The sequence below is a fragment of the Canariomyces notabilis genome (genome assembly GCF_033297395.1).
Source record: "Canariomyces notabilis strain CBS 508.74 unplaced genomic scaffold N656scaffold_14, whole genome shotgun sequence".
NCBI classification, from domain to species: Eukaryota; Fungi; Ascomycota; class Sordariomycetes; order Sordariales; family Chaetomiaceae; genus Canariomyces; species Canariomyces notabilis.
Window position 1 is genome coordinate 720,490 of NW_027041836.1, and position 24,021 is coordinate 744,510.

Below are 24,021 nucleotides of genomic sequence, written 5' to 3' on the forward strand. Positions count from 1 at the left end.
CGTCAAGCGTGTGCTGCTAGAAACCTGCCTCCTTACCTACCTACCTATTTACCTACTGAATTACCTACCTTACTTCTTTTTCCTTCTCTCCTGACCTCAATCCTCCGTCAAATCCAGACCAGACGCCCAATCAACACTGCTTACCTAGGTACCCCACGTATCTCGAACACTCGTCCAATTCACAATGCCGCCCAAACGTGCCTCAGGCGGCCCTCGACGTGCCCCAGGCGGGCCTCGCGACATGAGTAGCGCCGACATGCGGGAGTACCTCGAAGTCCAGCCAAGATGGAGGAAAGATTCCTCAAAATGATTCCCAAGGAATGCGAAATTTGCAAGCGCAAGGACAAGCTGCTGCGCTGCGGAGGATGTAGCACCTACTACTACTGCAGTCGCGAGCACCAGGTAGCAGACCGGCGTACCCACAAGGGAACTTGCAAGCAGATCAAGGACGCCAAGGAATCGATGGACGCGGGAGAGGCAAGGTCGCTCGCCCAAATTCCAAATTACATGGAGACGTTCCCCGGCAACCTCTGGCAACCGATTTTCGGCCGACTGTATTTGTACACCGTCTACCACTACGGCGAGACGCTTCTCCGCTCCTGGCAACAGCAAGGTATCGAGGACGGATTGGACGTCTTCCTCAGACTGCTGCAGTTGAACCACGCCGATCATCAAAGCGTGAGCGACCTGGTTGCGCCCCTGTACATCCGGCTTGGCCGCGATCAGGAAGCCTACGACTTCCTCAAGTACTGGGGCCTCCACTTCAGAGGTTTGCTTCAGCCGGAACAGCCCTTCCTGGGCGTCAAAAACGCCGATCCATACGAGGGGGTCGAGCTCTGGGCGAACTCGGAATCCATGCCGCTCGCGCGGGCCGCGATCGTCATGTTGATCAAAATCCGCCTGATGACCGGCCTTCAATCCGTGAAGCGCATGAAAGAATGAAAGGCGAGCAAGGGCGAGAACGTGGCTGCCATGTCGGGCCGCGAGGTGCTCGACTGGCTTCGCGACGACTTGCGCCCCTTCTGCGGGGACATCTTTGAGCGCGATCCCGAGGTTCTCGGCAACGATGCTCTCCTGGACGAGAAGCATTCCATGGTGGCCGAGCAGATTGGGACGCTCTTCAAGGCCATCGGGGATTACAATCCTCTCTACTGGGCCAGCATGCTAGGCCCGGAAGAAGAGGATTTCGCATCCCAGAAGACAGGCATTCACCCGCCCGGATCCCCAGAAGAGGCGAAATTGGCCTTTGTGCGGACCTGCTTGGCGTGGTCCGAGACTGATGGGGCAATTCAGGGCCTGCGGAACGTCTTGAGCAACAGCCTTGGGGACTAATGGGATTGTTCTGCTCATGAACTCTTAGGATTGTTATGCTCTAATTATCTGTGTGTGTTGAATTAAGTTTAGTGGATGGTGTGCAACGATGTATGTACACAGTAGTGTTGGGATAGATTCCGGGGTTAGGGCTATGGAAGTATGGATGGCACGCTGAAAACTTCTGGGTTAGGGCCGGAGCTTACTTATCGATAGGACCTTAATCTTAACAGGAGAGTGAAGCGAGCTGAAAGCCTCGAATCGCTCGTCCTTCGACTTAATGGAACCTCACAACGTCGTGTCGTCGTCGTTGCAGTTGGGATGACGACTCTTGTCGCGTTCGTGGCAGAGAAACCTTTTAATGTCTCTCGTCACGGTCATTCTCCAGACATGGTTTTGCGCGCTTCTTACATAATGCACCGTGGACCTGCGCGAGCTTTTCTATTGTTGTTGGCGTGAGCCGCGTGCCCAGCATGGAGAACCTCTTTGTTTACTTGCTCAGGGGTTTGACACCACATGCTATAACAGCTGTTGATGTCTGAGGACTTGATTCTTAAGTCTTTATGCTTGTATGTTCACGGTATGACAACTGGAAGCATCCCCTCCCCAGGTGCTCCTCACGATGACCGTAAGCCTCCTTCACTCACCCATCCCACGATCAAAGAGTAGTCTAGCTGATAAAATATTTCTCCAAGCCTTCTTTGCCTTCTTATATGCCACAGATGCTGTCAACAAACATCTATGTGTCCTCCTTGTTGGAAACCATGTCTTGCTTCGCGAGTGTCTGGCCATTGTTACATGCCGTCCTAGGCAGTGCCTCACCAAGTTTGCGCGTCACAGGCGGCATTCACATACGGACACATATGACCAAGTGTGGAACAGCTGTTAAAAGCACGCCTGGTGACTCGCAGAAGTGATGCAGCAATAAAGACACATGGAAGTAGCCAGTCTGCCCTTGATGTGCGTCCACCGTTTCCCTGCTGATCACTTTGCATCTGTTATGCTCCAGGACTAGGTATCTATACGGTAATACTGGACTTGCCATGGATAATATTCCACCTCGTCGAAGTGATGGTCGGCAGCGCCGGCAAGAGGCACCGGGTCCGGCTCCTGCCTCAACCACACCGGCGCCCGCAGCTCCAACACCCCCCGACCTGCCGCCGACTGCACAAAATTCCACAAAGCCGTCCAAAAACAAAAGAGTTTCTTTCGATTCCACCTTGGACCCTCACTCACTGCAGCCCTTGATAGCATTTCCGCCAATGATGGGGGGTGTTATTCCTTTCGCTGGGCTCAGCAGCCCCTCAAAGTCTAGGAAAGAAAAGGAAACCCGCGCGCCTTCGAGTTCGAGTCGACGTCCATCTCAAGGCTCGCAGGCCTCTGCTTCAACGATTCCCCGGAGCAGTTCTTCGGACGCCCCTAGCACTGCATCAAGCGTACAGCCTCCCTGGGACCGCACTGTCGAGATAATCTGGGTCAGGGAGACATCTAGTGGGCGTGGGGAGGACGAGCAACGAATTGAGTTGGCGTTCCAGGAGAACTGCAAGCGCCTGCGACGCAAATTCGCTCTCAATCAATGCCAGCCTGAAGAGACGACCGAAAACAGCGCCAAGAATGGAGAAGCAACGGACCGTCAACTTGCTCCAGGCGAGCAGCTCCAAGACAGTCGACACAAACCGCATTATGATGCCCGCGCAAGGAACCGAAACAGTCGATACTTTCAGCTTCCCGATTCAATCCGTTTCAAGATCGTGAGAACCGTCCTGCAAATCCGCGAGCATGATGGCAAAGCTATCCGGATGAACAGCCCAGTGTACCTCCGAGCCGTCTGGCCTGTCAACAGCAAGAAGGAAGACAGGCGCTGGTCGACAGACTACTTTGATAGCCTGGAAGCTGTCCTGATTTCACTCGCCAGTTACACATCTGTGTGCTTCGACATGCGAGTCGATGTGCTAGCAACACTGTTTCTTACCCGACGGTTCCATGTAGTCTTCTCGCCGCTTATGACAGCGCGGATACAGCCCACTGCGGTGCTGTGGATGAATCATTTCGGCCCGCTAATGGCGTCGATTACACTCGAAGTAGACTTTTCCAAGCAGGGTGGTAACTGGGCCCCGGGTGCAGCAAAGATTAACTCCCTTCCTGGCATGGAGGACATGGCACAACTAGTTGACGACTTTGTATGCGCCCAGCTAACGAGGATGAGAAAGACCACAATCCAAGACCTGCGCATCTTGGTGAGAAGATACCACGGCTATCGGCCGACAACCGCCAAGAGCACAGCAAGCGATGTCAACAAGCCGGAACCAGAAGCAGACCCTTCGAGCCGGTACGCTTCCAGTGTCCCCACATCCCTCCTGCAGCCAGTTCAAACTGACCTTTTATTTCTAACCAGAGCTCCAGTCCTTCCCGCCTCTACTCCCATCCGCTACACTCAACCCGCACACATACGCCTTGTCCTAGAACCGCTCAAACGGCTCCGGTCGCTGGTCGACAAGATAACCATCACGGGCGCCCCACAGGACCTCGCCACGGAGCTCATCCTTGTCCTGGCGGGCAAAGACCACCCTCTCTACACACCTGAGGACAAGCAGCGAGAGATGGACACCCACTGCACCCACCGCCGCCCGGCGCGCGAATACCCGTTCACGCCCGGACCAGGGCAGCGCTCCATGCTTGACTACGGCCTGCACAGTGACGATAAGTCCGGTAAAGGCAGAGCTGGGTTGCGTGGGCTGGCGATACACAACCACCCGGCGGAGGAAGACTGGGAGGGGCTGTATGGCTGTCGGGTTGTTGCGGGTTCTTCTCTCTCACCGTCTGTGTCCGCGTGCGCGTCTACGTCTGCTCGGGATTTTGCCGGTATAGGGACTCCCCTACCTACTCCTACTACGGAGCGACGGCGCGTGGTCACGGGTTTGGTATCTCCGCTCCCAGTTGGTGGAAACGGCGCGGGCGGCGATGGCTACGATTGGAATGATAAGGACAAGGCGCTCGCGGACAGGCTGCGCAAGATGTCGAAGAAGTGGGTTTCCAAGGCATCAATGCTGAGGAAGAGGAGCGATAGTGGGGGCAGTTCAGGCTCTGGGGGAGCAGATGGTACTACTCAGGAGGGTAAAGAATCGGTGTGAATGAGGTTCAGGGTGCCGGGGGAAGACTGGGGCTCACGAAGGGGCGGGAGGGATGGTGAGAGGTACTAGTAAGTTGCGAACAGAGATGGGGTTCGCGCGTGGATGATGAGTGCGGGTTAGCTGACGTTAATGTAAACATAGTGATAGTCAGGACCGTCAGGTACGGTCCCTGTTCCCTTATAGGGCGTTGAGGGACACCGATGGGTTCTGATTCAGGAGGTTGTGATGGCCATCCTCTTTTCGAAAAGAGACTACTAGGTAAGGGTCAAGCTTTGCCAACCACACTCCCATACTTTTCGACACCTAGTTTCACCCGGTTGACCCTCGCAGCCTCATCCAGTCGAAGAAGCAGCCGGCTGGAAAGCCCACCTCAGCAGTGTGCTGGTGGCGTGCTAAGGGTCCAGCGACGATAATTACCCAGCATCTAACCGGTCTGTTTATTAAGTAGGCCCTGCGGGAGCTGCTTAACCGTCTACCCGGATGCCTATTCATAGTCCGCGCCCGGCTTCAGCCCGTGCCGCGACCCGGGCACAAGCTGTTGATCACTTAATTACCCTCTCGCTTGACCCATGACCTGATTGAATCTGACAGCTGCAGCAATGTACGAGTTCTGGGGTAGACTGGTTGTGACTGCAGCAGAGCTGGACAACTGGGCCATGTCGGTGAAGATCAACACGAGCTCCCGAGGCACACGGCCGGGTCTATAGGCGCTTATAATGCTGTAGCCAAGGTATTCAGCTTTCTTCCCGGCTTTCTCTGTTTGCCCACTACTCTCAGCCAAGAATACCCATCTTCGCTTTGTGTCTCACTTCTGGAATCTTGTCTGGGTCGGAACAATGGGGGTAAAACTCCAGGCTGTTGTGATGACCTTACTACTAGGGCTAATACTCCTGGCCGACAGGGCTTTTGCCCTCCCGAGCGCTTGCGGGAAATACTATACCGTCATGTCGGGAGACACTTGCGCCTCGATTGCGGCCGCTTCCGGGATTAGTGTCTCGGAATTCCTGCGCAATAACCCCAACGTCGTCCAGTGTGATGTCCTCACGGCGGGCAACAGATTCTGTGTTGATCCATCTTTAAGTCCCGACCCCCCACTCAAGACCAGCGCCGATGGGCAGTGCGGATCTCAGTCTGGGTACACCTGCACTGGGTCCAGCTTTGGATCGTGCTGCTCGGAGCATGGCTGGTATGTCGAGCCAACCTCCTTTTTGTGGTTCGTCCACGATGGCGTCGCATAAGATTTAGGCACATGGCACACTGTTATTCCTGGTAGTTGTTGAGCCAATGCTGACAATCTCCCTTTGGAAACTCATTCAGGTGCGGAAGTACCGAAAACCATTGCGGCCAAGGGTGTCAAGCAGCCTACGGCAACTGCGGCAGTGCAGGCTCCTCGTCGGCATCCGGCCCGACCACGGTCCGTCCCAGCACCAGCACCACCGCCCGGGGCGCCTCTTCTCCTGTTCCAATCACCTGCCCAACCCGCACCGTCATCGAGACGCTTACACTAACCGCCACGCTCCTTTCATGCACAAGGCCGCCCACAACCCTGCTGACGTGCGCGACCACAGTCACCAGTACGCGCACAGCTACCGCCTTTACAACAGCCACCTCAGCACTGCAAGTGACCGTGACCAGCACCGTGACAAGCTCCAGGACGGTGCTGTTCCGCACCACCACCACCGACCTCGAATTCCCAACCCCCCTGGCGCCCTCGACCGTCACAGTCCCGGTTCCCGTAACGCAGACCCGAATGCAGACGCAAACCGTGACTTTGACACGGACCATCACGGCACCGGCCGCGGTGCCCACTACGGCGACCGTCACGCGCACCGTGACATCGGTCTCGACCTTCACGCGCATCAGCACAACCACAACCACGCCTGCGGTCACTCGGCTTGTCACGACCACCGTCTCCGTGAGCCGCGGCGGCGGCGGGGATTGCGGCTGGTGGGGTGAAGACGACGACGACTGGATCTTTGGTGATGGTAATGGGAGGACGGTCACCATTACCAGGACCACGACCAGGACCCGGACTAGAGACGGAGGCGGGGATGGCCGTGGTGGAGGTGGTGGGGGGCGGGGATGGGGACCTGGATCAGTCCCCAGTACCGTGGCAACTAGCACGGCGACGATGACTGTTGTGTCAGGGGGGAGTGGTGGTGGGCTGGGTATTGGACTTGGAGGCGGGGGACTGGGGATCGGGATTGGAAAGGAGCAGGAGGTGGTGGCGGTGGTTGTGGTGGTTTATTACATTGTTGATGTGGATGCGCCGCAGTAAGGGGGGCCTTGGGGTAGCATGGGAGTTGACTAGGTTGGACAGTGACAAAAGGATCCTGACTAGATACTGTGATGTGGGTGGTATGCTCACCTCAGGCATTTAGCCCCAGCTAATGTCATTGTTTCTCTATCCCCCGCCACTCCAGGTTTAAATGTAGGTGCTCAGTCCCAGATGCTCGGATATTCCGAGTTTGTTTAAAGCTATACCCTTGTTTATGGCGGTTCTTAAGGGACCCAACCTTTAGGTCAGACCCCTGAGCTTGCCGTTAGGTTGGGGAGGCGGGTATTCATCAATCGGGATTCGAAGACCCAAAAGCGGGCTCGCCCTACTTCAGATGTGTCGATCCCCGCGGGCAGATCGTGTGTGAGGGTCCCAGGAAGATGGATCGGGGCGATGCATTCAGGCGCTGTATCCCCACATCAGCTGGAGTGGATGACAGCTTCTGGCATCACCATTAGGCCAACATGGCCCACTTTGGCTTGAACATCAGTGCCTCTGTAGTCCGTGCCAACGCATGGAGTGAATGTCCGGAAGTGCGCTCCTTGCACGATGCCAGAGCTCTTCCTCAACCCCAAGACATGGAGTTCAAGTTCTTGGCATAAGCTCAATACAAACTGATCCTATGGCTGTATCACTAATCACTCCATCTGGGACACGTACATGTGATTCACATGATGCTCTGGCCTCATTCCAGTTGCCCTCCCGTCCCTTTTGGGGCAATCTGGCCCCATGGCCACCCTATGAATTACTCTATATCAGGTCATGATGAGGGACACGAAGGCAATTTACCAAGATCGTGGATCAACTACGACGCCATCATGCATTCATTAGAGGCACACATGTCACGACACTGGCAGCGACAATCCGAAGTACTACTCGCCGTCAAGATTCGGATATGATCTGGGCACTTCTATGATCTGGACTGGAACATGAAGTGGTCGTACTGATATGCTTCCCCTTGAAATATTTGAGCAGTCCTAGTTCCAATTTCCCATAGAATCTATACAGGGAAACCACTATCTGTCAACAACCTGCCCTAACTTCGGCCTCTCACATCAGTGTCTCAGTCTCAAAGCCGAACTCAACAGCACTCTTCTTACCGGTCCTTGAATCAAGTTCAATCCAATCAAGACACCGTCAGAATAATCGATACCTAGTACCAAACCATGAAGCCAATCACCCTTTTCTCACTCTTGTTCCCACTCTGTCTCGGCTTGCCCACCCCGGATCGAAAGGCATCGGGCAAACAGGGGTCCGATGTCAAGGCCGCTACGAATGCTGCCGCCGTCCGCAAAGGAACTGCCGCGGGAGTGGTCTACCCGCCTTGGATGCCCTGGGCGGTGCCGCCCTACTACTGGATCCCCCGCCCGTGGGGAGGTCGAGTGTACAATGCCGAGGTATCGGACGCGGGGTATGAGGATGTTGCAGTTGGGCAGGGTGATGGTGAGGAAGAGGTGGCTGATGAGAATAGCGGCGATAAAGGTGTGAAGGGAAGAGGTGAAGGAAAAGGTGAAGGAAAATGTGAGAGAATGGGGGAGAGTAAAGGCGAGGGTAAAGGGGAGGGAAAAGGTGAAAAGAAAGATGAACATGAGGGAAAAGGTGAAGGAAAAGGTGAAGAAAAAGGTGGAGGAAAAGGGGTGGGAAAGGGCGAAGGAAAGGGCGAGGGAAAGGGGGAGGGAAAGGGGGAGGGAGAAGGTGAAGGAAAAGGCGAAGGAAAGGGCGAAGGAAAGGGTGAAGGAAAGGGTGAAGGAAAGGGTGAAGGAAAAGGGGAGGGAAAGGGGGAGGGAAAGGGAGCGGGAAAAGGCGAGGGAAAGGGGGAGGGACTCGGAAAGGGCGAGGGTGAAAATGAAGGAAAGGGCGAAGGGAAGGCGGTGGAAAAGGTGGAGGGTAAAGGAGTGGGAAAAGGTGAGGGAAAGGGCGAGGGAAAGGGCGAGGGAGAAGGTGAAAGCAAAGGCGAGGGAAAGGGCGAGGGAAAGGGCGAGGGAAAGGGCGAGGGAAAGGGCGAGGGAAAGGGCGAGGGAAAGGGCGAGCGAAAAAGGTGAAGGAAAAGGTGAATGAAAATATGTTGCTGCTGGCGTCGCTAAAACTTAGTGGAGAAGATAGCATGAGAATGTCAATCGGCATTTCGCACTTCAAGGTTCATTGGCTATGCGGGAGGATATTTATCAGTAAATTATCTATTGTCACGAGATGATATTCCCCTGATCCCAGCCCAGATGTCAAAGGACCGCAAGTTGCTCTCAGCTCCGGCACTTCGATCCAGGACCCCCTTGACCCCACGAGAAGCAGTCTCTCGTACAGTTCAACTGGAAGAACTGCATAACCGTATCCTCCTGGACTTTGATGTCATGCGTGACCCCCTCAGCACTGTACGCCTCCAGCCACCCACTCTTCCCATACACACTCTTCGTCCAGCCCCTGAGCGGGCTATCCTTAACCACCCGCACCGGCTTGCTCCCAAGCCCCAGCACCTCAGTCCACAACTTGACCGCCTCTTCATGATTGACATAACTCACCACCTCATCCTCGGTGCCATGAAAGATCTGCACCTTAGGCCTCCACCCCTCATAGCCAGGCCACGCAGCATGCACCAAGCGCGCCCACTCAGCAGGGGTCTTGACCACCTTCCCCGTGGCACACTCGGCATTCCAATACCCGTACGCCCCGGCATTAGGCGAGGGAGCGTAGCACGCAAATGGAACCCCCGCGAACGCCGCGCCCGCGGCAAAGACATCCGGGTACGCACCCAGCAGGACCTGGGTCATCATCCCGCCCGAACTCACACCCGTGACGAAAACCCTGCTGGCGTCGGCGCGGTACTTGTCGACTGTCCAGCGCACCATGCTGACAATCCCCAAACTGTCGCCGCCGGGGGATGTGTGGGAAAGTGTCTCGGCCGACGACACATCCCAGCACTGGTCGGTTGAGGACGGGCTGCTGCCCGGGTAGATGACGATGAAGCCGTGCTGAGAGGCTAGGGTCGCCCAGCGGGAGCCGGAGTAGGCTGCTTGTGCGGTGCCGTGGCACCAGTGTGGGTTGACTAGGATGGCCGGGTTGGACGGGAGGGTGTCTGGCACGAAGAGGTGGAAGGTCAGGTTGCGAGGGTTCGGGCCGAAGGGGGTGGTGATTTGTTGGAGGGTCGCGGCGTGGGTGAGGGATGGGAGAGAGGGTAGGAGGGAGAGGAAGAGGGTGATTGAAGGGGGTCTCATAGTGAGGTATGGCGGAGGGGAGTCCGGAATTGTGATAATGATTGTAGGCGGGGCGGTTGATGGACGCTTAGGGAGGTTCGTGGCATCTGCCCTGAAAGGAGTAGGGGAAAATGCTCAAGTAAATAAATGCTCTGCATGGTGAAGGCATTACCAAATGCTGACCGGGTTAAAGGGTTCTCTCGATTGGAAGGTATGTGTCTAGCGTCTCCGCTCTGCGGGACAGAACGTATAAGTCGGGCCCGGTGCTCGGAGCATGGCCGCCCGTTAACCGTTTAGGGGAGGGAACGTCAGGAGAGAGCACTTATTCGTGGAACAAGCAATGTTAAAGCGAAGCAGAAGAAGAGGAGGAGTTTGAAAGCTTTGAGGCGTACAGTACAGTACTTTTAGTAGCACCTGGTACTTGTAAATGCACATACTGCCGGTATACCTATGTTAACATAAAACCTGGCCGATGCAATTGACAGGGCACTTTATCAACAGCATTCTGGACCCTGACACCTCACCAGATGTTCACAATTGTATGGATAAGGTATCGCACTTTATTTACCACGCATTACGAAGGACAGCCCCATGCCCCCGGCCCCTTTTCACCTCTATCATTCATCCTGCCCACTACACAGGCACGTACTTAAGTACCTACTCATCCACCCCCTGATCACCTCCCCGTCCGCACATCAAACGGCAGCGGCTTCCAGAGCACCTTGACACCAAACCACCACAGCTCATCCTGCCAGGTATTCCAATAATGGCTCCCAAACGGCGTAACCCTGTTAATATACCTCAACCCGACCGCATCGAGCGCCGTCTGCAGGTCCCTGGCCTGGGGAAACACAAAGTCATACAGCCCGTAGGCAACCATCAGCCCCTTGCTTAGCAGCGCCGGTTTCTCTCTCACAGCCGCCGCATCGATGTAAGGCGGGTTCGTCGCGGGCGAAAACAGGCCGTAGTACTCAAACTGCTCCGTCGCGTTGACATACATCTCGTACGTGAGCACCCCGCCCATCGACAGGCCCGCAAACGCCCTGCAGCTGGCATTCTGGCACACGTCGTAGTGCGATTCCACCCAGGGGAAGAGGTACCGCTCAAAGTTCTCGCGCACCTTGGCTGCGGGCGGCACGGGGACTGGGTTGCTCCGGTTGCCGTAGATGAAGCGCGGGCCCAGGGAGGGGTCAAGGTTGTAGAAGGAGGGTGTTACTACGACAGTTGGGGGGATGTGCCCCTCCCGGATCAGGTTGTCCATGATGTGGCTCATGCGCCCCAGGTTCTCCCAGTCGGCGCCGTTGCCGCCTGCGCCGTGCGAGAGGTACAGGAGTGGGTACTTCTTTCCGGGGACTTTGCCGTACTCGGCTGGGAGGTAGATGGAGAAGTCGTGGATGTCCGGGGCCGGGTGGAGAGAGCCGGGTGAGGTGTAGTTGACGGTGAAGACACGGCCGCGGTGCTTTTTTGGTGCGTCCAGAGCGTAGTCAAAGTTGGTGTTCAGCTCAGGGGAGGCCTGGAATCTGGCGTCAAAGGGGACCTGGAAGCTGGATGCAACCTGGTCGCCGGGGACGTTCATGAACGGCGGCAGGTCGGGGTCGATGACGAGATGGCCGGTGTCGATAGTGCAGTTTGGCGCGTAGTTGCAGTCGACCAGGTACGCGAAGCTGTAGATGCCGCTGGGCAACGGGGCCGTGTAGGTCCACACGCCGTCATCTGAGACTTTCTTCATCTCGTACGGCCACTTGTAAGCCGGCTCGGCGGGCAGCTGTGGTGATGGGTTGCTGACGTAAAAGTCCCCGGGCTGGTACTCATGAGGGTCGTAGCGGCCATTGAAGCGGTACGACGTGCCCGTAGCATGGAACTGGTCCGTGAAGGGTTGGATGCCTCCGCCGATCAGAACTCGCTTCGCCGTAGCATTGACGTACCGGAAGTCTACTTCGTACCCGGTGGGCGGCCGGCCGGTTTTGCGGATTCTTACTGAAGCTGAAGCCTCCAGAACTAGTAACCCAGCCAGGGCGAACGTCGTTGAGAGCAACATGGTGATGAACGAGCATGTGCACGGTAAGTTGACCTGACCCTCTGGGGGTCATGCGGGTTTTGTTGATCGACGGACCCGACTACCCGGGCGGGGTCGCCTGGGTAAATTACCCCAAGTCACCGCCGAGGTGGTATCCGGCGCTCCTTCGCCTGGTCTGTCTTGGGTCAGGTGGATAATCGTGGATTCCTCACATACCTAGGTACGTAGCAGAGGGAGGGGCCGTCTCTCAATGTCATCAGTGTCAACATTACAACTGGACTTCAATGACATGTCAGTCTGGTGCAGGCGAGGCCAAGAATAATGACAACTATACTGGAACATGATGAAGCCCACAGGCTGGGCACCTCTATGGCACCTGTTTTATACTGGCGTAGAGTAGTAAGGCCGGGTTGGACTTTCCTCCATTTTTGGGGTTCAGGTCAGAGGACAGCAAGAGCGCACCTTCCCTGAGCTAAACTGCACTTCATGCGTCAGGGGCTGCACCTGCAATGTTGAGTGCAGTCGTGTTATCTCATTACTGTTAGCACTCGTGGTTTTACATGTACTAGCTAGGTACCTACCTTACTTATACCAACAAGTCCCTGGCAAAAGCCATCACAAGCACGAACAAGCCGCTCAAACCCGGTCCCCAGCCTTGCTTCCCTCCGACATAAGGGCTCGCCGCGTTACGTGTGACGGTGACTCTTTGCGTTACCGTCTGGGTCGCCTCAACTGTCACCGTCGGCGTTGAAACCGATGTTGTGACTAGAACATCGCTGCGTGTCAGTCCACCGGTTGGGTCGTTGCGTGATTATATAGAAAAAGAGAACAAGTACATACGAGGAAAGGTGTTCCGGTACAATGTCCTTGGATTGTCGTAGAACCCCTCGGCAGTAAAACACCCTATCATACTCCAAATGCCCGTGGCGGCGACCTCGCGCGAGTTGAATATGGTGTAGGTGTCGCATTGTTGGGTGCCGCTGGTTTGAATCTTGATATGAGCAATCTGCGCCGGAGGCACTAGGAGTGGTGGCAACATGGATGGATTATGGAACCAACCAGGATCCCGAGCCGGAGTTGAAGAGCACCTCATTCCCACGGCATGCCGTCGCGAAGTTGCACGCGGTGGCGCCATCACCACCACAGCATGCGGCCCAGGGACCACCCGAGCCAACGGCAAACGTCTGCCCAGGTTCACAGGTTTGCGAGTACCCTACGTGAGCGTCGTCAGTGGTTCGTTCTCTCTGCTTTGATAATGACGATAACATGTATGATGCTTTCGTGTTGCTAAACTTACAATATCCCGACATCGAGGCAAACCCTATAAAATTGGTGAATGTCCCCACTTGTCGCCCTTCGACGGGTGCGCTAGCATGCGCGTGACGAGCCTCGGGCGGGGGTGTAACCATCACCCGGGCCGCCGAGCTGGTATCACGTTGAATGGCATCGGCTATGGGCGGGGCGTTGTCTGCCCGCACGGGAGAAAGGGCGCCCAGAAGTATGAGGATAAGGGAGCAATGCATCTCGGCTCGTGTCAGACGCGTAGGTGAGTCTTGAGTCTCACTGTAGGACATGCATGCAGAGATGCAGAGGCGAGAAACTCTCAGAAAGAAAAAAGATTCGCACGTGCGGGTTACCAGGTACGCAGTCGGGGCAATTTCCCTTTCTCCTTTCAGGCTATCAGCTGCTTGGCGCCGTTGTTAAGGGGAACGAAGCATAAGACTTCCATGGCCCTATCATATGTCACTAGGCCTATATAAGTTATATACTCCGTACATGTACGCATGAACTGCCAATTAAATTCGCCCTGAAATCGAGGGAGAAGCCACCAAGACATCTAACCACCACCAGGAAAGGTTCTTGGTTGCGTTAACCAATAAGAAATCTTTCACCAGGATTCCCCGGATGCAGTTCCTTGGAAATGGTTTGTCTCCAGCGCCCCAGTGGCTTTGTGCAACCGTGTTGCTCTTGAGATGCATATAAGATGAGCACCTACATACATGTATGTAATGGATGGAAGTTGGGGTAGAACGGGACCTCCGAGGTCGAGGCTTGCCCAGTTGGCTCATTTCATCCATCTTGATTGGGTACATCGGATTTCTTGTCTTGGACAGCTCACCTTGTTTGCTTCACCAACATGATTACCATGCGTGGAATATCTTACTATCACGGCCCTGCCCAATCGCGCACAGTAAGCGGCTTGCAGCAGGCAGGCGTCATGCTGTGTGCCGTTCACATGAGCATCAACATTCTTAGTATGTGACTTGAAGAGGTTGTGTGAGTATCCGTCACCAACCAAGCTGCCGAGCCCAGCGCTCCTGCAATGGTGGGGATGAGTAGTACCTATAAACCCCCATCATGACGTGACCAGTTACTGTTCTGCCATGATAGTAATCCTCCGTTAGGCATCTCCGTTCTTCCAATTTGTGCTACGAGTCTGATTACTCTGGTAACTGATACTACTACTGATAATTTGGTACACTCCAGTTAAAGAGACTATCAATAAGCGTGATTTCGCCCATGGATTCTACCAAGGCTTCGGAAACCCTGCGTGTGTTAGTTATCGGGGGAGGTAGGAGGATGTCGTACCCCCTATTTTGATTCTAGTACTGACTGGTTAGGTAGGGTCCGCCGGGCTCTTGATGGGCCATGTTTTCAAAAGGGTGAGAAACTTGAACCGCACTGCTCTCACGAGTCATCGGGCTTAATCTTTGATCTTGATCCGTCAGGCCGGTATCGAAGCGGCCGTCTTCGAACAGGACCAATCTCCCACAGCACGTCAAAGGGACTGGAACTTCGGCATCTACTGGGCACAGTCGCGAATCGAAGAGTGTCTTGCTTCTGAGTTGTATGCTCAGATCAATCAGACTCAAACTGATCGAGCGTACCGCCACTTTGAGGGTTCCGTCTTGCCGGTATATAACGGGCAGACAGGAGAGTTGCTCAAGGACCTTCCCGCACCCCATGCCATTCGCCTACGAAGAAGAAGCTGGCTGGATCTCATCCGGACGGGTGTCGACATTCGTGTAAGTAGCTTATTTCCACGTGGAGCCCAGAGATTCCTCCGGGCTCCCTGCCCGGCCGCCAATCTGATGGTTGTGTAGTATGGAAAACGACTCGTGTCCATTGCAACGACTGAACAGGGCGTAACCGCAACCTTTGAAGATGGCACTACCGAAGAGGGCAGCTTGCTCATCGGTTGCGAGGGGGCACACAGCGTTGCGAGAAACTTTCTGTTCCAGATGACCCCCAATGAGGCCGAGTTGCTAGAGCTCCCTATTTCCGCATTTGTCACAATTACCAATTTCAGTCGCGACCTGGCCCTCGCCCTAAGAAAGGTGCATCCGACCTATGTCATCACCGTCGACCCCACCGGCTTGTTTTTCTTTTGCAGCGGTATGTCTGCCTCCCCCTTTCAGGTCATACCTCCCCCCGGCATCGCCAGGTACCTGACCACCTCTTTAGCCCACAACTGTGATTCAGAAGACTCGGCGGAATGGACCTTCATGTTTGTGATCACCTGGAAGACCAAAGACGGCGAAAACCGCACCGCCCTGAGCCAAGATAACAACCTTCTCCTGGACACAATGCTTTCTCATTCCCAACACTTGGCGTATCCATTCAAGGACGCGCTACACGCCATCCCGCGCAACACCAAGTGCTGGCACACCCGAATGTCCTACTGGCCCACCAAGCCCTGGGATAACAGGGGCGGCCGGGTCACGTTAGCAGGAGATGCAGCGCATCCCATGACCTTTCGTAAGGCAACTCCGTGTTTTATCTTGCTGCTTCGAGACGTGCTAACATGAAGCCAGACCGCGGTCAGGGCCTAGGAAATGCCATCACCGACGTTGCTGAGCTGCAAATTCACTTGCGTGCCATGAAAGCGCACACAAGGGAGGAGCTGGCAAAAGCGATAGGGAAGTATGAACAAGAGGTCTGGACTCGAGGTCTTGCAGCGGTGATGGAAAACGCGGAGAATACGGTAGCAGTACATGACTGGGAAAAGGTCACACAGAGTCCGCTCGTTGTCAAGGGGTTGAAGAAGGTGGCCGACAAGCCCAACGGGGATGAAGCTTAGGGGGTCTCGCTTGGAAATGCGTCTTGCCACCACCTGACAAAACTACCTGTGGATGGCACAAAAGTAGGTAGTTCTATTGTTACCGAGCACCAGCGTCGCAGAGTATAGTATATCCCGGATCCCCTTTCCCCTGTTCTGAACCCACACGCTCAGTTGAGTTCAACCCCGCTGAAAACAAACTCGTTCCGTTACCGACTTGAACCCATCAAGCACTCAGTTTCAGAAGAAACTCCCCTTCCAAGCATCGGCCACGGCTCGGGCAACCAACCTGTTGATTTCGATCCCAGGGTGGTAATCGTTAAACCACAGGCAGGACTTGCCGTCGGAGTTGAAGCAAGTAGCGTCAGGAGAGCCATACTGTGTTGGATTATCCAGCGCCGTGTTGAAGGGTACAGAGGTGTCTACGATCTTGGCGGTGACACCACGGTTCTGGGCCTTGAAGGCCTTCAACCTGGCGGCGATCGCATCATTGTACTTGGCGATAGCAGCCGCTTCGGCTTGCCGGGACTCGACAGGCTGTGCAAGATTCGCCGGAGCGCGGTGGATCGCTTTTTTGCACGATAGAACATCAGCCCAAATTCAACCCGATATCAAGTAGGAGTAATCAGCGGCAAGACTTACGCGGCACACCCAGCAAGACAAAATTCCTCGCTCCCGCATCGTACAAGACCTGGAGCCGGCCGAAGTAGCTGTCCATGATCTGGCCCAGCAAGGTATCATACTCCGCCTTCCACCAGGCATTCCCCACATCGTTGACGCCCATCCACACGCCAAACAACGCCGTCTCGGCCGTCCAGGGGGCGTACGACGGTTTGGACGCGATGCTGCCGCTGAACTGGGCCACCTGGTCAATGAAGCTCAGCACTGTAGGCGCGTACGGCTGCACCAGCGTGGCGTTGGTGGTGGCGCCTCCGTAGGCAAAGTTGTACGTCAGCAGCGTCGACGCGTTGAACTGCGACGCGAGGAACCCGACCCAGTTGAGCCCCCCGCTGGCCGTCCACCCGGGCAGTGGAGGGTTTCCGAGCGGGTTGCCTGCGGACGGCTTGGTCGAGTCGATGTTGAAGCCCGTTTGTGAGTACGAGTCGCCACTGGGGAAAGGGGGAGTGAGGTCAGTACTGGCCGGGGTACCTGGCATGAGATGAGCCTGGACAGGTTTGGGAGGCTTACAAGGTGATCAGGTACTCGACAGTAGCCTGCGAGCATGGGGCGGCGTCGACAAGCCCGCCGGCTGCGGCAAGGAGTGCCACGGCCGTCGCTGTCAGCAGAAATTGTCCCATCTTGGAGGAATTGGTGCTGAAAGGGTGGATAGTCGGTCCATGAACAAAAGCCACCTTACCTACCTTATATTGAACCCCAACTCCCCACTGCATGGAGCCCACTTGTGTTCCGGGTCACCGGGTTGAGGTTCGCTCCCCCTGGACCAAGGCGTGTAAGACGATTGGTGGATCTTGGTTCGGAGCAGACAAAGTGGAGATCCCGAATGCAGGAGAGCGGAAGGAGAGCTTGCGGAATACCACCTTGAACAACCGAAAGATTGAATTCGGTAGGCGATCTGAGAAGGCTCGGAAAGAGGCTTTTGGTTTTGGCGCAGGCTAAAGGAACCCGTTTCCTGTTAATGATCTTCTCATCTCGGTCCGGCCCATGCTTATTAACCCTTCAAGTCGCAATCGCCCAGCTAGAAGTTAGAACGAACGGGCCGGTCAGAAGGTTGGGCAGGTAACTGAAGTAAACTGGAGTGTAATGTTAACTAGGACTAGGTTTTTAACACCGGTATTCCAGTTCATGAATCTTGATCCTTAGATGGGGGTTTGCGCATCATCAAGAATTCAAGATTACGTGATCGAACACGGGTTCCAATCTGGACGTCAATATTCGGGTACCCACCTGTACGTAGCCTCGGCTGGAATTAGCAATATCAGTATCTTTCTTTTGACATAACCCGTCATGTTCAGGGGCTTGCTGAGTCTGTTTGGTGCTCCACGGTCAGAATACAGTTTTAAATACATAAATGGACGGCCGTAACAACGAGCTGAACCCACGTGTGCTTGTGCTGATTGCCGGCCCGAGTGTAGTGTATGGAGTCAGAATGATATGTTGGAGATGCTAAGGTACCAAGGAGGTAAGCTCGCTGAGTTTTCGGCCTGTGCTGTCGTGGTGCAGATTAATTTGTGTCGTACTCTCGATCCAACCGGAAAGCCACATGCGTTTCCTATATAAAGACACGACATCGTTCTCAGGCGAGTCTCGTCGGACATGGCAAGTGATGATGCGATGGCATCCATGATGGGCCTTGTTGAGGCTGCGAGCTCGCACTGAAGTTCTAAACCGAACGAATACGTAGCATGAGTCTGCTTTGGCGACACCAATTGTTAGGGCCCAACTTAGGGGTTATTCTTTTGCTCCAGGTAGCCGACAGCGATTTTGGGATCTTCCACACAACAGAGTGATTCCGCTGATCGCACTGTAAGCTTCAGGTCGACCATGCCTTCAAGTCTATGATTCTCAACATGGAAGCACGAAACCCTAGGCTTCTCAACGATGACATCTGCGGTCGCAGTGACCGGCTGCACCGGCAATTCCACCTGTTTACTTGCCTTCCCATCGAACTCCGACTACAGATCTGGGATGCGTTTCTTCAAGTGAACCGCATTCTCCACATCTACATCCAGGCCATTGACACGTTCGTCGAAGCGGATCATGATTCAGAACAAGATTCACAACGCCTCACTGGTTTCTACACCGAGAAGAACTATCTGGGCAATATCAAAAGCGGCATGAATTACGCCTTATCACTCGGCAACTACCATCGTGATAGCCCGTTGCTCCGGGTCAACTCTGAAGCTAGGGCGGCGGCCCTGGCCTTCTATCGCGTACATCTCCCTTGCAGCCCAGAAGTCGACAGTCTTATCCTTTACTACAACCCTGAATTCGACTTTCTTCACGTCATGCTCCCCAGGGGCGGACACCATGAGGCCCCACTAGAGTTTCTGGCTGATGTCTTTCACGACTGTATAGCCTATGACCCAAGGGGTCATGGGGTCCTCAATTTGAATATCGGAGATCGTAGTCCCACCATGCTCAGATTGCCCTTTGGTATGGCACCTTTTCATGACCATCGAGCTCCAGCTGACCTTATATAGAACCTCGCATCCTCGAACCACAGGCCTTGAACGCATTTTGATCCACTGTTGCAAACCTAAACGCGCTATATTTCTACCTCAGCTGCAGAACATCGGATGATTGGATGACTCTCAACCTGACACCGGATCCACTGGATCGCTTGCGCGTCAACCGTGGGGTACCGCTGGAGTCGCCTGTCGAAGGCTTCACTCTTATTGGGTCTGACCCACGTCCCATCAGTGACGCTTGACGTATCTTCCACGTTACATTTGACCCTCGGGTCAGTCTCTATGTGTGGCGAAGTATGGAGAGATGCTTCGAGATCGTCCGGCCCGAGGGAAAGGCACCAGATTCGCGATTCTTCATGGCTTCCCCCATTATAAAACCCCCATTTGGACCTGAAATTGTGAGCTGTTCAGGTGCCAAAAAATACCTCAGTCAGGAGGAGGACAATTGGAGCAAGACATTTAGCGACGAGATCTCTGACCCTGGTAACGCTCATCCCGTGTTTAGTTTCTGGCTACTCGACACGCAGGCGTTTGGAAAAACGGATGAGGATTTTGTTCGCACTTGGGAAGATGGGAAGTGGACTGGGTGGGATTTCGAAAAGGGAATGGAGCCGGATGTGAAGAAGCACTGGCCGCAGCTAGGGGTCTTCCATCTCACGCCGGAGTAGTTTGTGCCGGCTTCACGCAGTGGTGTGAGAGCAAGAACGGGTTCTAGTCGAGGATAGAATAGGTAGCAGGTTGCTAGAGTTGCTAGTATCCCCGTCGTTTGGTCATGCTATGTCGCCTAGCGTCTGCTTCCACCAAGGCACCAGCTTCCCGGTCGAGCATAAGGTACCTGAGGTAGACTAGCCCTTTTCTTTTTCCCTGCCCTCAATTCCTATACCTTACCGTTAGTGCGGTACCTCCAATCTTCTGTGTGCTGAAGACTTGCATGCTTTGGGCGAGTGCTTACCATAAACCATGTTTCAGCAGCTGCAAAGAAGAACGCTGGAAAATGATCTGACTTCGGCTGCACTGTCACAATGTCAATGTTAACGGTTTGCAGACCTGCGATGGCAGTTTGGGCAACAGGGGCGATCCAACCAACAGCTCAACTACGATAACTTGTTTCAAGTTATGGTCCTATACAAGGGCCGACAGCAATTTTATAAATCGCTCGATATGAGGTGTCCGCACAGGGATTCATTAAGAATTCCACTATTGCGCAGTCAAGATGTTGCGTGAGCTCATTGAGCTTCTGAAGCGTTCAACCAACAGGCGATCAGTCATCCCTGCAGTTGCCTAACGTCAGGTCACATTGAATGCATTACGCCGCGTAAGTACATTGGGGGGATTTGCTTTTAGGCTTCGATGTTGACTACCCCCGAGGATTTTGACGCTGCGTGAGGCCGGGTGTCGCTGCCTACCTACCTTCTTAATCTATTGTCGAGTTTTCAACCAAACCAGAAGCTCAACAAGCAAACCCTCTTTCTGCCTTCCGGCTGCCCGGCACAGGACCTCACATACTACCATTGGGCATTTCCGTCAAGGCCGAATGGCGGACCCATTTTCGATCATTGGCGTGATTGGCTTCGCAAGCAAGGTCATCCAAGGTAGTGGCCGACTTGGCCTGGACTGGAAGGATGCCCCAGCCGAAGCGAAGAGTTTCTTGCATGAGCTCCAAAGTCTCAAAACGGTCTTATCCGAGACAAACACGAACCTTATCCTAAGTCAGGATTTCGCCGATGCCTTCCGTGGGCGACATTCTGCGCTCCTTGCCGAAGTTTGGTCCCCTGGCCTCTGGCACAGACACCATGGCCATGATCTCAGCTTGTCAAGTTGAGCTGCAGAATCTGTGCGAGGAGCTAGAAAAGCGAGAGCAAGATCACCGACTCGGTTGGGAGAGACTAAAAGGGGCCTTCCAAGCGTCCAAAACACGAGACGCCGTGGTGGATCTTCGCCGCAGATGCCAGGATCTGAACCAGCTTCTCTCTATCGATACGGCCGCGCTCGCAGCAGCTACACTTCAGGAAGTCAGGGAAGGAAGAAAGCAGCAGCAGCAAATCCATCATGCTCAGTATCACGCACTGAATCACATACGCAACAATGTCGACGATGAAAATGCCCGTCGCGAGCGTGATCGCATCCTCAACTGGTGCAGCCGGGTCGATCATGCTTCCCAACAAAGTGATTTCTCCAGCAAAAGGCAACCCGGAACTGGAAAGTGGCTTCTGGACACTGACCACTTCAAGACTTGGGTGGCAACCAAGGGACAGATGCTGTTCTGCCCTGGTATTCCGGGCGCTGGTAAAACGATGCTCACGTCGATTGTCATCGACCATCTGACAACTCAGTTCCACGGGGATCCGAACGTGGGAATTGCCTATGTTTACTGCGACTACCGTCAGCAAGACGACCAGAAAGCCGACGACCTCGTCTCTGATCTACTCAAGCAACTGGTCCAGGGCCTCCCGTCTATACCACAGGAGGTGAGACCCTTCTACGAAAAACACGACAAACATCGAACTCGCCCCTCGATCCACGACCTATCAACGCTTCTTCAGTCAGTTGCTGCCATGCACTTGAGGGTGTTTATCATTATTGATGCTCTCGACGAGTGCCAGACTTTAGATGGATGCCATCACAACTTCCTGACAAAACTCTTTGACCTTCATACGAATAACCTTGCAAATATCTTTGTGACCTCCAGACGAATTCCAGACATTGTGAAGCGGTTTTCTGGCGTTCCCTCGTTGCAGATCTTTGCAAAAACGGAGGAGATACAGCAATATCTCCAAGGCCATATGGGCGAACTGGGTTTCTCTGTTGCGCACAATCATAGTCTGCAACAGGAGATCACTGTCAGGGTCTTGGATGCTGCCGATGGCATGTGAGTAATACCAACTTGGCCGAAGGATATCCTGTCTGTTCTGATGTTGACTGGATATCACAAAGGTTTCTCCTCGCCCACCTCTTTTCCAGACGCTCAAGGACAAAACTACGGCCAAGCAAATCCGGAAAGCTCTAGATCAATTGCAAAGACAAAGCAGCGGAACCGGCGAGGATCACAAGCTCAAGGTGCTGGCCCTAGCTTACGATCAAGCAATGGAAAGAATTAACGGGCAGATGCCGGGTTTACGCCAGCTTGCCATACAGGTCCTCTCTTGGATTGTCTGTGCGAAACGGCCGTTGACAACCACAGAAGTTCAGCATGCGATCGCTGTTGAGATCGGAGAGGAAGAGCTTGATATGGACAACATTACAGCAACAAACGAGGTGCATACAGCTAGTACAACCTTCTGGAAGTCACCAGGGCGCCCGAACCGTACAACGCGGAGCTATTTAATCGACAGTTGAGGATTTCGCCAAACCCGGCTCTATGTTGAACTGGGATGAAGACCACTGGGGAATCTAAAGCCGAGATTTATTTTTCCTTTTCTGAGGGCCCACATGACATAGGACCCTTCTTGCAGTGCTTTGGAACATGTAGTATAAAAAGGGCGACAGCCCAGTTCTAGAACAAGGGGAACAATAATAATGTACATTGGGAGCAATTGAAGCAGTGCTTTGCAGCCCTCCTTTTCGACGATTGAGTAGCCATAGGTAGGATCGTTCTGATCTGACTAGACGGAGGTTATATTCTGTTGACAAGAAGCAGGCGCAAGCTGCTGACGAGCCAACGTGTCCTCCCCTCTGTTACGACAATACGACCACGACCAGCTGTTGAGCAGTCTACACGGTGTTGTGGTGTGTGTGATTTCCGAACCAGTTCAATGCAACACCCAAAGTCCGTTTGACACTGGAGTCTCAGGAGGTGATCTCTACCTTGAGAACTCCAACGTGGTTGTCCAAGTCTGGCCGAGTCTCTTCGGCAGGTTTGGAGTTGGCATCTCGCCCCCTTTGCAGCCGTTGGAGACCTGTCTCGAAGCTCCAGCTGGTACTTGGCGCCATTCCCTGGGGATTTGCCGCGGTCAACGGGGCCCGGCTCTTTCGATCCTCGTAGTATCCCTGAAGCCCCCACTCCTTACTCACAAAGCTATGGCGAACTGACCGTCGACTTTGCAAGCCCAGGGGCGACGGTGTCTCTGGGAAGTAGGGAGACAAATTGATCGTGTGTTTACGCCCGTCCATTGAGCCTGGTGAGGTGAATTGTGAGATGTGAGTATGTAAGAAGCGACTGTCTGAGTACGGGCTTTTGACTTGTCGCCTTTGGTTGTTGCGGACAAAGGTCTCTATGGAACAATACCATACCGGACTTGGTAAGAGGCCGGATCGTGGCATGTATGCATCAAAGAGCGATATTGGCTCTTTGATGATCCTCGAATTAGGAAGATGCCGAAGCTGGAGCGGTTGAGTAGCGCATCAAATGGTTTCCATCCTAGCTGTAGATACATTTAACTAAAGGAGGAGGGCATCCCACCGTTCCCGCATTATCATCAGCAATACCGGGTCCATACCTGAACCTGCTTCGTCTCCCGAGTCCCTATCTACTTCTCTACCTCCCCCCCGACCTCCGCTTGGGATTTGAGCCCCAAGCTATAATTCTTCTTCTTCTCCTTGGTTTTGGGGAGCACCGTTGGTGAGACGCTTGCCACCATTTTGCTCGCTCGGTTTTTTCTGTAATGCAGAACACGCTGTTGCACCCGCCGGGTTTGGCGCCCCTCCCGATCGGGTATAGCGCTACGTCAGACTCGCGTGCTCGCACGGCCCGGCTGCGCCCGCAACATAAATACGAGCCGATCCTCTCTGACGTCGCTTTGTTGTACTCTCGACTTCTTCCTTCATTCCTCTCCCTTTTCCTTCACTCGACCCCTGCCTCTTGATAATGCGCTCATCGCCAATGCCTCTCTGATCGCTCATTTCGCCAAGGCGGCCGCGTTTCCCTACCTACCACCCTTTCCCTTCCCC

General features: G+C 54.3%; 13 protein-coding genes across 13 annotated transcripts; 8 read left to right on the forward strand and 5 right to left on the reverse strand.

The window, feature by feature from the left end:
* Positions 1 to 285: 285 nt before the first annotated feature.
* On the forward strand, positions 286 to 1,332 carry N656DRAFT_769361 (uncharacterized protein; the record flags this gene model as incomplete). The annotated part of the gene is made up of 2 exons (XM_064813700.1): positions 286 to 921; positions 955 to 1,332. 2 exons carry the CDS (start codon positions 286 to 288, stop codon positions 1,330 to 1,332), a joined length of 1,014 nt encoding a protein of 337 aa, XP_064669318.1.
* N656DRAFT_150086 (uncharacterized protein) lies at positions 1,256 to 1,882 on the forward strand. The gene is made up of 2 exons (XM_064808668.1): positions 1,256 to 1,471; positions 1,528 to 1,882. Exons 1-2 carry the CDS (start codon positions 1,421 to 1,423, stop codon positions 1,768 to 1,770), a joined length of 294 nt encoding a protein of 97 aa, XP_064669319.1. The 5' UTR covers positions 1,256 to 1,420; the 3' UTR covers positions 1,771 to 1,882.
* A 694-nt stretch (positions 1,883 to 2,576) lies between these two features.
* N656DRAFT_799114 (uncharacterized protein) lies at positions 2,577 to 4,442 on the forward strand (the record flags this gene model as incomplete). The annotated part of the gene is made up of 2 exons (XM_064817834.1): positions 2,577 to 3,640; positions 3,707 to 4,442. 2 exons carry the CDS (start codon positions 2,577 to 2,579, stop codon positions 4,440 to 4,442), a joined length of 1,800 nt encoding a protein of 599 aa, XP_064669320.1.
* Positions 4,443 to 5,278: 836 nt separating this feature from the next.
* Positions 5,279 to 6,720, forward strand: N656DRAFT_769363 (carbohydrate-binding module family 18 protein; the record flags this gene model as incomplete). Its single annotated transcript, XM_064813701.1, has 2 exons — positions 5,279 to 5,628; positions 5,760 to 6,720. The coding sequence occupies 2 exons, from the start codon at positions 5,279 to 5,281 to the stop codon at positions 6,718 to 6,720; spliced, it is 1,311 nt and encodes a 436-aa protein (XP_064669321.1).
* Positions 6,721 to 8,860: 2,140 nt separating this feature from the next.
* N656DRAFT_780488 (carbohydrate esterase family 1 protein) lies at positions 8,861 to 10,020 on the reverse strand. Its single transcript, XM_064815387.1, has one exon. It carries the CDS (start codon positions 9,927 to 9,929, stop codon positions 8,961 to 8,963), a length of 969 nt encoding a protein of 322 aa, XP_064669322.1. The 5' UTR covers positions 9,930 to 10,020; the 3' UTR covers positions 8,861 to 8,960.
* A 564-nt stretch (positions 10,021 to 10,584) lies between these two features.
* Positions 10,585 to 11,946, reverse strand: N656DRAFT_799117 (carbohydrate esterase family 1 protein; the record flags this gene model as incomplete). The annotated part of the gene is made up of 1 exon (XM_064817835.1): positions 10,585 to 11,946. The coding sequence occupies one exon, from the start codon at positions 11,944 to 11,946 to the stop codon at positions 10,585 to 10,587; it is 1,362 nt and encodes a 453-aa protein (XP_064669323.1).
* A 565-nt stretch (positions 11,947 to 12,511) lies between these two features.
* Positions 12,512 to 13,448, reverse strand: N656DRAFT_799118 (uncharacterized protein; the record flags this gene model as incomplete). The annotated part of the gene is made up of 4 exons (XM_064817836.1): positions 12,512 to 12,690; positions 12,766 to 12,905; positions 12,985 to 13,138; positions 13,223 to 13,448. The coding sequence occupies 4 exons, from the start codon at positions 13,446 to 13,448 to the stop codon at positions 12,512 to 12,514; spliced, it is 699 nt and encodes a 232-aa protein (XP_064669324.1).
* A 423-nt stretch (positions 13,449 to 13,871) lies between these two features.
* Positions 13,872 to 14,354, forward strand: N656DRAFT_150259 (uncharacterized protein). Its single transcript, XM_064808669.1, has one exon. It carries the CDS (start codon positions 13,939 to 13,941, stop codon positions 14,179 to 14,181), a length of 243 nt encoding a protein of 80 aa, XP_064669325.1. The 5' UTR covers positions 13,872 to 13,938; the 3' UTR covers positions 14,182 to 14,354.
* N656DRAFT_780492 (FAD/NAD(P)-binding domain-containing protein) lies at positions 13,961 to 16,146 on the forward strand. The gene is made up of 6 exons (XM_064815388.1): positions 13,961 to 14,497; positions 14,551 to 14,588; positions 14,655 to 14,951; positions 15,030 to 15,321; positions 15,391 to 15,684; positions 15,741 to 16,146. Exons 1-6 carry the CDS (start codon positions 14,446 to 14,448, stop codon positions 16,004 to 16,006), a joined length of 1,239 nt encoding a protein of 412 aa, XP_064669326.1. The 5' UTR covers positions 13,961 to 14,445; the 3' UTR covers positions 16,007 to 16,146.
* N656DRAFT_755372 (carbohydrate esterase family 16 protein) lies at positions 15,757 to 17,308 on the reverse strand. The gene is made up of 3 exons (XM_064813100.1): positions 17,174 to 17,308; positions 16,628 to 17,094; positions 15,757 to 16,554 (listed from the first exon to the last, which is right to left on the reverse strand). The coding sequence occupies exons 1-3, from the start codon at positions 17,281 to 17,283 to the stop codon at positions 16,226 to 16,228; spliced, it is 906 nt and encodes a 301-aa protein (XP_064669327.1). The 5' UTR covers positions 17,284 to 17,308; the 3' UTR covers positions 15,757 to 16,225.
* Positions 17,309 to 19,146: 1,838 nt separating this feature from the next.
* Positions 19,147 to 19,946, forward strand: N656DRAFT_780495 (uncharacterized protein). The gene has a single exon (XM_064815389.1). The coding sequence runs from the start codon at positions 19,491 to 19,493 to the stop codon at positions 19,800 to 19,802; it is 312 nt and encodes a 103-aa protein (XP_064669328.1). The 5' UTR covers positions 19,147 to 19,490; the 3' UTR covers positions 19,803 to 19,946.
* A 722-nt stretch (positions 19,947 to 20,668) lies between these two features.
* N656DRAFT_807999 (uncharacterized protein) lies at positions 20,669 to 22,789 on the forward strand. Its single transcript, XM_064818353.1, has 2 exons — positions 20,669 to 21,938; positions 22,192 to 22,789. Exons 1-2 carry the CDS (start codon positions 20,859 to 20,861, stop codon positions 22,468 to 22,470), a joined length of 1,359 nt encoding a protein of 452 aa, XP_064669329.1. The 5' UTR covers positions 20,669 to 20,858; the 3' UTR covers positions 22,471 to 22,789.
* On the reverse strand, positions 22,790 to 23,565 carry N656DRAFT_150341 (uncharacterized protein). The gene has a single exon (XM_064808670.1). It carries the CDS (start codon positions 23,392 to 23,394, stop codon positions 22,921 to 22,923), a length of 474 nt encoding a protein of 157 aa, XP_064669330.1. The 5' UTR covers positions 23,395 to 23,565; the 3' UTR covers positions 22,790 to 22,920.
* Between the last annotated feature and the right edge of the window lie 456 nt (positions 23,566 to 24,021).

What these genes read in the sequence shown, in the direction of transcription:
- N656DRAFT_150086 (XM_064808668.1), top strand. Translation starts at nt 1,421, where the DNA reads ATGTATGTACACAGTAGTGTTGGGATAGATTCCGGGGTTAGGGCTATG. An exon ending in CCGGGGTTAGGGCTATGGAA is followed by an intron (nt 1,472 to 1,527) that starts GTATGGATGGCA and finishes ACTTATCGATAG; the next exon opens with GACCTTAATCTTAACAGGAG.
- N656DRAFT_780488 (XM_064815387.1), bottom strand. Translation starts at nt 9,929, where the DNA reads ATGAGACCCCCTTCAATCACCCTCTTCCTCTCCCTCCTACCCTCTCTC.
- N656DRAFT_150259 (XM_064808669.1), top strand. Translation starts at nt 13,939, where the DNA reads ATGGAAGTTGGGGTAGAACGGGACCTCCGAGGTCGAGGCTTGCCCAGT.
- N656DRAFT_780492 (XM_064815388.1), top strand. Translation starts at nt 14,446, where the DNA reads ATGGATTCTACCAAGGCTTCGGAAACCCTGCGTGTGTTAGTTATCGGG. An exon ending in TGGGCCATGTTTTCAAAAGG is followed by an intron (nt 14,589 to 14,654) that starts GTGAGAAACTTG and finishes TTGATCCGTCAG; the next exon opens with GCCGGTATCGAAGCGGCCGT. An exon ending in GGACGGGTGTCGACATTCGT is followed by an intron (nt 14,952 to 15,029) that starts GTAAGTAGCTTA and finishes ATGGTTGTGTAG; the next exon opens with TATGGAAAACGACTCGTGTC.
- N656DRAFT_755372 (XM_064813100.1), bottom strand. Translation starts at nt 17,283, where the DNA reads ATGGGACAATTTCTGCTGACAGCGACGGCCGTGGCACTCCTTGCCGCA. An exon ending in GTCGAGTACCTGATCACCTT is followed by an intron (nt 17,095 to 17,173) that starts GTAAGCCTCCCA and finishes CCCTTTCCCCAG; the next exon opens with TGGCGACTCGTACTCACAAA. An exon ending in TGTCTTGCTGGGTGTGCCGC is followed by an intron (nt 16,555 to 16,627) that starts GTAAGTCTTGCC and finishes CGTGCAAAAAAG; the next exon opens with CGATCCACCGCGCTCCGGCG.
- N656DRAFT_780495 (XM_064815389.1), top strand. Translation starts at nt 19,491, where the DNA reads ATGGCTTCCCCCATTATAAAACCCCCATTTGGACCTGAAATTGTGAGC.
- N656DRAFT_807999 (XM_064818353.1), top strand. Translation starts at nt 20,859, where the DNA reads ATGCCTTCCGTGGGCGACATTCTGCGCTCCTTGCCGAAGTTTGGTCCC. An exon ending in TGGGCGAACTGGGTTTCTCT is followed by an intron (nt 21,939 to 22,191) that starts GTTGCGCACAAT and finishes CACAAGCTCAAG; the next exon opens with GTGCTGGCCCTAGCTTACGA.
- N656DRAFT_150341 (XM_064808670.1), bottom strand. Translation starts at nt 23,394, where the DNA reads ATGCCACGATCCGGCCTCTTACCAAGTCCGGTATGGTATTGTTCCATA.